The following is a 7,210-nucleotide window of genomic DNA, read 5'->3' as shown; positions in this document are numbered from 1 at the left end:
AGAGGAGGAGAGCTTCATATTTCATCACAGCTCAGGTTTAGGTGGTTGTGTTTTTAAGATGACTGGTAAGCCAATTTGGCAGAATATTTAAGCTGATGAAAACTGGGTATGACACTGGTATACTATTGAGTAACACTTAACAAAGACCAGTTCTGACTCAGCTACTCTGAAGTAGAACTGCTGTGGGATAGCAGATAGCTTTTTACATGTGCTTTTATATTGAACTTTATCTTTCTAGATCCTCTTATTTTCGCATATTTTTTTTTTCAATAAATGGTGTATATAGGTTTGTCTGTTGTCTTTGATGGAAAAAGAGATGACTATTTCCCTGAATTGATAAAGTGGGCAACTGAAAATGGAGCATCCACCGAGGGTTTTGAAATAGCTAACTTTGAAGAGGAGGGGTTTGGTTTGAAAGCAACAAGAGAGATAAAGGTGAGCATGTGCACATTTGACTTAGGTTAGAAAATCGTGTTTGGAATGTAGCTGCAGAGCTCTGTAACACTCACCACCTTCCCTTCCCTTTTTTGACTGCTTATGAAACTGCTGTTTTGAAATGCTCTCAACTCTGTGTACATGAGAAATAAAATTATTAATAAAATCTAGTATTATTTTGATGACTATTAGATAGTACTGTGAATTTTTAATCAATCTTTTTTTTTCTTCTGTATTGCCTATACTCTTTACCTAATCACCAGAGTACTCTACTCCATTGATGTATCCCTCTCTTCCATGTTTTCTAACTAGTTAGTCTCTTCTCCTCTTCTTCCATGTCCCTTCTTTTAAAGCACTGGCCTTTTTGCCTCAGAAAGAGGTATTTGCAATACTTGTTTTTTTCATTTTCACTGAAAAATAAAATTACCTGGTAACTGTAAAGAATATATTTTGATATCAGGTAAGCACTATAGACACAGAGTTAGCTAACTGTTAAAAGGTAAGCATTTAAGATTGCTTCTTTCCATTGCCATTTTACAGATGGGAAACAGCTTTGAAGAACAATCAGCTGTTGTAGAAAGAATATTAGAAAATTAGTACATTATATTCATTTTAGGGCTTTAGTAGCACATTGTTAATAAGACTAGCTCTACTGGTTGATAAAAATCCTGAACAGTTTTTCTAAAATAAGGATGGACAATGTGAAAAAACATCTACTGGGAGAAAATATTTGATCACGTAATTAGTAGCAATATAATATAACTGGTAGCTTTGAGGTTGTGTGGGCAATCTACACGTTAGCAGTTACGAACGGAAGCACTTTATTTTGTAATCTAGGTGTTTTAAGTTTCGTGTAATGCAGATTGGAACATTTGGTTACCACAATATGAAATATAGCATGTTTGTTTAATTTGCAGTGAAGAGAAGAAAGAATTTTGATTCAGAATAATTTTGATTAAAAAAAAAAAAAGAAAAATAACCTGTAATTTAAAGACAATGTATATTTGAGACACGTGGCATATCTTATAAATGTTAACTGACCCTCTATGCATTTTTTCCTTTCTGTAGGCTGAAGAGTTGTTTCTGTGGGTTCCTAGAAAACTGTTGATGACAGTTGAGTCAGCTAAAAATTCAGTTTTAGGTAAGAGCTTAAGGAAGTTCTTAAGCAAGAAGTTGATATGTATGAGATCATTCAATAGGAGACTTTCTTTTTTAGCTGACCTCCTTTATTACAGGACTTGCTTATCATGCTGACCATCAGGTTTGGAATACCTAGGAGCTTGAAGTGTCAGTGGAAAGAATTTAATTTTCCTCTTTGTTTCTGCCTGAGTGCACTAGATATTTTCCAGAAGTATGTGCGTTACTTTGAACACATATCATGTAGCTCGTATAACACCTGGAGATAAAATGTTCGGACATACTGAGAGTATTGTTCTAGTTTCCTCATGTCTTCCATCATGCAATTGTATGAAGCGTTTATTGTGTCAACTTGCAGCATAATACAATGTGGGCAGCTAAATATTTTAGAAATGTGAAAAGCTTTTTCTTTTTTTTGAAAATTCTTACATGTTATCTCATCTTGTTCATTAAAGTAAATCTAGGATCATATTTTCCATAGACAATTAATTTAGTGCCTCACCTTTCTGGGTTAATTCAGGATCCCTGTATTCTCAAGATCGAATTCTTCAAGCCATGGGCAATATAACATTGGCATTCCATCTTCTTTGTGAGCGAGCCAACCCTAACTCTTTCTGGCTGCCCTACATCCAAACACTCCCCAGTGAATATGACACTCCTCTCTATTTTGAAGAAGATGAAGTGCAGTATCTTCAGTCAACTCAGGCCATACATGATGTTTTTAGCCAATATAAAAATACAGCTCGACAGTATGCCTATTTCTACAAAGTTATTCAGGTAAGCTTCTTAAATATAGTATGCAATGTATGTTGTTCTCATGGTGATTATTGAGGACGGTGTGAAAACACTGATGCTAAATAATAGAGCAAGTGTATTGCTCTTAAAGGTTTGAATTGTTAAATCAATTTCCTGCTGTTTTTTGAACTGCTGTCAAAATTTGTAAGAATGTATTTTGTTGGTTGAGAGGAGTGATTACTGCTCTTTGTTTGGCATTGGGTGAGGCTTCATCTGGAATACTGTACAATTTTGGGCCCACCAGTGCAAAAGGCATGTTGACAAACTGGAATGAGATCAGAGGAGGGCTATTAAGATGTCATTTACTTCAGGCCTTTATCCATACAAGGAGAAACTGAGAGAGCTGGATTTGTTTATTCTGGGGAAAAGGAGATAAGGGATGATCCAATTACTGCTTTCAACTTGCTACTGGTAGTGAGACTCCAGAAGTTTGCCTGGAAGCTGGGCTAGGTGATCTGCAGAGATCTACAACCTATGCCTCTGACTCTTTGGAAAATGTATAGTTTGCAGTAAACAAATTAAAATTCTAATTGTTAATTGACATAGAATAAAGCTATTGCATATGTTGTATTTCCAATGACTGTGGATTAACTGTTTTCTATTCTATTTAACATAATTATTTTGATTGCTTTTCAAATAAACGCATCTGGTAACAATTTGCGTATGGGGAGGCTTGAGATGGGTGAACTTTTCATCCTGTTGTGAAGTAATGATTTAAATTGAGTTTTTAAGATAGAACTGTTACTCTGACTGATGTCTAGACATAATTGATATTATAAGTGAATGGTGATGTGTTGTTGTCAAGGGTAGTGCTCAATGTTCAAACATCCGAAGCTTTTTGTGACACAATCTGTGTAAAGAGCATATGACTCTTATGTACTGAATTTCCACAATTGTGTGATCTAGAGACTTTTTTTTTTGGCCACAGGAGAGATCAGAAGACACAAAGCAATTCTATTCTACTTTAACGTTATCAGAGTTCCAAAGCTTTTCTATTAACTATTTTAAGTCAACAAAAGTTAAACTATTTTGTGTAGCTGTTTGGTGTTTGAAGAACTTCCTGTGTTTCAAACACAGTGTCAATTTACCAAGTATAAGGAGTGGAGGGACACATTTTGAAAACCAAAGTCATTGAAAATAGTGAGTGAAAACCAAAGAAAATGCACTTCATTTTGAGGCAAGGAGTAGGAGCAATGGCTTTAATATCAGCAAGGAAGAAAATTCTTCCTTCCAGGTGTTACAATTCAGAAAATGATAGTTCAGCCAACTCTTTTCTTGCCGTGTGCTTTTCTAAGCTGCCAGTCCACGCTTGACCTTCCAGCTTTTCCCTTTTTTTCCACAAGTATACTGCCTGAGCAAACAGAACTCCTAAATTTTATTTCTTTAGAATGTCTTTTTACCTCTAAATAGTTCTACTATTTTTAAGAGTTATTGGCAGAATATTGTCTATTCTTCCAAGTTCTATTCATGCTCTTGCACTACTTAATCAGACAGCTAAACTATCACTATGACTAGTTCTATCACTTTCATTGACTAATCCTGCACTAGTAGTATGATGTGAGAGGTTATGTGGTCACAACATTAGTTTAAAAAACCCTAAAATACAGTTTTACAGAGGAATGAGATCTGGAATTAAATCCTGGATTTTGACTGCCATGTGTTCGGTATTTCAGAACTGCTTGTCAGTGCTTGATGAATACAGGTAGACTGATACCAAAGTGATGCAAGCACAACTGAAGAATGTATGTAAAATGCAGTGGTGTAACATCAGTTGAAGCACGACTTATCTATTATGTGAAAAGCTGCTTAAATGTTGACAAAACATTTTTTGTTTATGAAAGTTTCATGTGGCGCATGATCTGCTTAAGGATGGCAAATACACACTATTTCTCTTACTGTCTCTTAGAGCTAATCAAAGATCATTTGTATAGCATTTAAGCGAATGTGGTCAAAGTAATGTCTTATTAAAAAATAATTTATATTCCTCATGAAAGTCCATGCTGTTGACTGTTAAGAGTAAGAAAAGCTACAGTTTGAGCCAAGAAAGTAACGTACATGAGATGAATTTAGCGGCAGACTGTCTTTAGAACCCAGTGATGGTGATGTGCTGTACGTGGTAACAAGCCTTGAATAGTCTGCACTGTTATGTTTTCTGGTTTACATTTGAAGTTCTATGAAAGCTGATATGGCAGCTCATGGAGGAAGATTTCTCAGTCTGATATTATTGAGACTGTTTCAATTCTGTTTGATCTGCAACAATGGGAAACCTTTTTGGAAATAGTGTTTAAATCAATGGCTGTCTTCTCTTTAAGCTTTGTATTAGTATACCAAAGAAAGTGTTTAGTACTGTACTGTTGCCTTTTGTGTGAACTGATAAAATGTAGGTTCTGGTCACCTGTGGCCAGGAATCTAGACCAGATTTTTTTTTTATGCTCCGACAAGTGCTTTTATTGCTTGTTTTATGTTCTTGTATAATATAGCTGTTGTTTCATGTTGAATATGAGCATGAAGGTAGATCAGGTAGGAATCATTTGCTTTATTTACTTGTTCTTTGGAAAATGAGTGGTAATAAATACTACATAAATTTTAGGTGAGTTCTGGTTGGTTGGTGCCATGCTTCAGTGCTGCCACATAACCCCAATTTCAGTTGAATGCCTCTTTACTAGTGTTCAGTAAATGTTACTTTAGGAAGATACATAGTTTCAGCTGGCTTCAGGAGTGCCAAGTGAATGTACCGGGTACCTATTATTAATGCTTTTGATGAAAACTCATGGAAAAGTTTTAGAACTTTTTTATTTCTGTTTTTGCTCTCAAAAGCTTGTAATTTATGAAATGGTGGGGGAGAAAAGTTCATGGAGGAAAAAAAAGCAGACTTTTTCTTCTCTAAGACAAAGTACCATTTTTCATTATGCAGAAAAGCTGAAATGAATCATCTTGCATGCACTCGTATCATTTTATGAACAAAGCTGACCCACAAAATACTAGTGCTAAGGGTAATTCATGAGCATATGGAAAAGGGAAGAAGAGGTGGGTAGAGAAAAATTCATTATATAAATGAAAAAAAAGCAAAGCAAACCCACTTTCCTATTTAAAGGCAGTGTACTCTGCAAGCTTTGTGAAAGTGAATGTTAGATTTTTGTATACCATTATTTCATTCAGTACTACTACTGCTTTAGCATAAGCATTTTAATGAAAGCTGTCCTGTGTGACCAGGATTTTGATATTGCCTCAAGTATGCAGACTAATATCTTTTGAAATTTACAAATATACTTTTTGTAATATGAAAATCTTATATTTATGTTCTTGATAGCTATTCTACTGCAGAAAGTAAAACTAGTAGCATCTTGAAATAAAAGGTGTTTTGTTGATATTTAAAGATGCTGGAAAAGGGAATATTTTGTGCAGGCAAAATATTTGAATTCCTTTGCAGCATTTTTAGTCTGCAAAATGTTTCTAATGGTTGCAGGAATAAAAGGGTTAACAGAGTATTTCTTCAAATGCTTCATTTTCTTGCTAGACTTACTAAAATAATTTGACTTCTGATAGGTGTGCAGTTTTAAAATGGTTTGACAAGTGCTGGTCTGTTTTATTTCCCTAGCTTCTCCATAAGGGTGGCTTTCTGAGAATGCTGCAGTTCTAACTCTTTCTCCAAGTGCTTAGTCTGGATACACATGAAGAATGGGCAGATGCTTGCAACAGCTGTGAAATGCATGATAAACTGTAGTCTGGTTTGATAAGCAGAAACAGGTGGGATGTTGAGTAGACAAAAATAAACCCCTGAGCATGTTAGCCAGGCTCTGTAAACCACACTGACACCTTTCTAAACATATGTAATTTGATAACTAAAAAATAGTTCAAAGTTCTTACAGATGTACTTTAAAGGCATATTTGGCCTCTGTATTGCTATCAAAGCACAGCAAATGGTCAAAAGAGTACTTTCATTGCAGCAGACTTGTAGATTGGAACAAACTACAAAAACATCTTGCAAAGAGAAATTTTGTAAACTGCAGAGTTTTCCCTTCCCCTGGAAGGTATGCGTGTGACTTCCATTAACATTTATGGGCATTGCATGCCTACTGAATGTTGAACAGAGCCCAAATATTTATGGCTTAATGTTAACATTTTTTTTGTACACTGAAATGTGGTATAATAGGCACAAGAGGGAGCCATATAGTTTACAGACATTCACAGTGAGATTATATTCCTAAAGAACATAAAACCAAGTTTGAATCTTTTTTAAAAGAATATGTAGTGGTCTTTGTGTTTGACTTTCAGTGGCATCTGCATGCCTGTTTGTAGTCTTCTACAGAGAAGGTTTTGTAAATCAAGAAAAGACATTAAGACAAGGAATGCTCTTAAAGAAAGTGGAAGCACTCAAACTCTATTTACGTTTTGGATGCTATGGGTCTGAAGCACTGATGTGTCTTTTCCCCAAGTATAGTAAAGGCCGTTATTACCTGCCTTACTAAAAGACAATTTTATGGTAATTTTAGTTAACTTTTAAAATCTTTTAAGTGGTAAGTCTGAAACCAGCAAAGCCCATCAGCTAGCCATAGCTTTTGCCATGGTAGCCAGCTGTATGCATTCAGTGGCACTTTATGTGTAAGTAGTATCTGTATGTAGCTGCCTCTCATGTGCTGGAAAAAGGATCAGTTTTGCTGGACTGTCCAGGATGGCAGTTTCGCCTGTAGACTGTTTTCAACCTGTAGTCTGGACCACTGGGGGACTGCAGATTTTTCTGAAGGGCACCAGCAAGCTAGCTGTCTAAAAAAAAAAAACATACTATGGGTGACATTGTGGTGGGCGTCTGCTATAGCCTCTCTGATCAAGAGGAAGGAAAAGG

General features: G+C 35.6%; 1 protein-coding gene across 1 annotated transcript in view; it reads left to right on the top strand.

Annotated features, from left to right (window-relative positions):
* The window catches only part of LOC104164727 (histone-lysine N-methyltransferase setd3-like), a gene marked incomplete at its 3' end in the record, with an annotated part of 6,499 nt that extends 4,123 nt beyond the window's left edge, over positions 1-2,376 (top strand). Inside the window, exons 3-5 of the mRNA XM_009704159.1 lie at positions 287-435; positions 1,504-1,576; positions 2,093-2,376. Of these exons, the coding sequence (XP_009702461.1) occupies positions 287-435; positions 1,504-1,576; positions 2,093-2,376 (506 nt within the window). The remainder of the gene's footprint in view (positions 1-286; positions 436-1,503; positions 1,577-2,092) is intronic.
* Between the last annotated feature and the right edge of the window lie 4,834 nt (positions 2,377-7,210).

Source organism: Cariama cristata, unplaced genomic scaffold, assembly GCF_000690535.1.
Source record: "Cariama cristata isolate BGI_N322 unplaced genomic scaffold, ASM69053v1 scaffold157, whole genome shotgun sequence".
In the NCBI taxonomy this organism is placed as follows: Eukaryota; Metazoa; Chordata; class Aves; order Cariamiformes; family Cariamidae; genus Cariama; species Cariama cristata.
The sequence above is the reverse complement of the archived record's forward strand: the minus strand, read 5'-3'. Positions and strand labels throughout refer to the sequence as shown.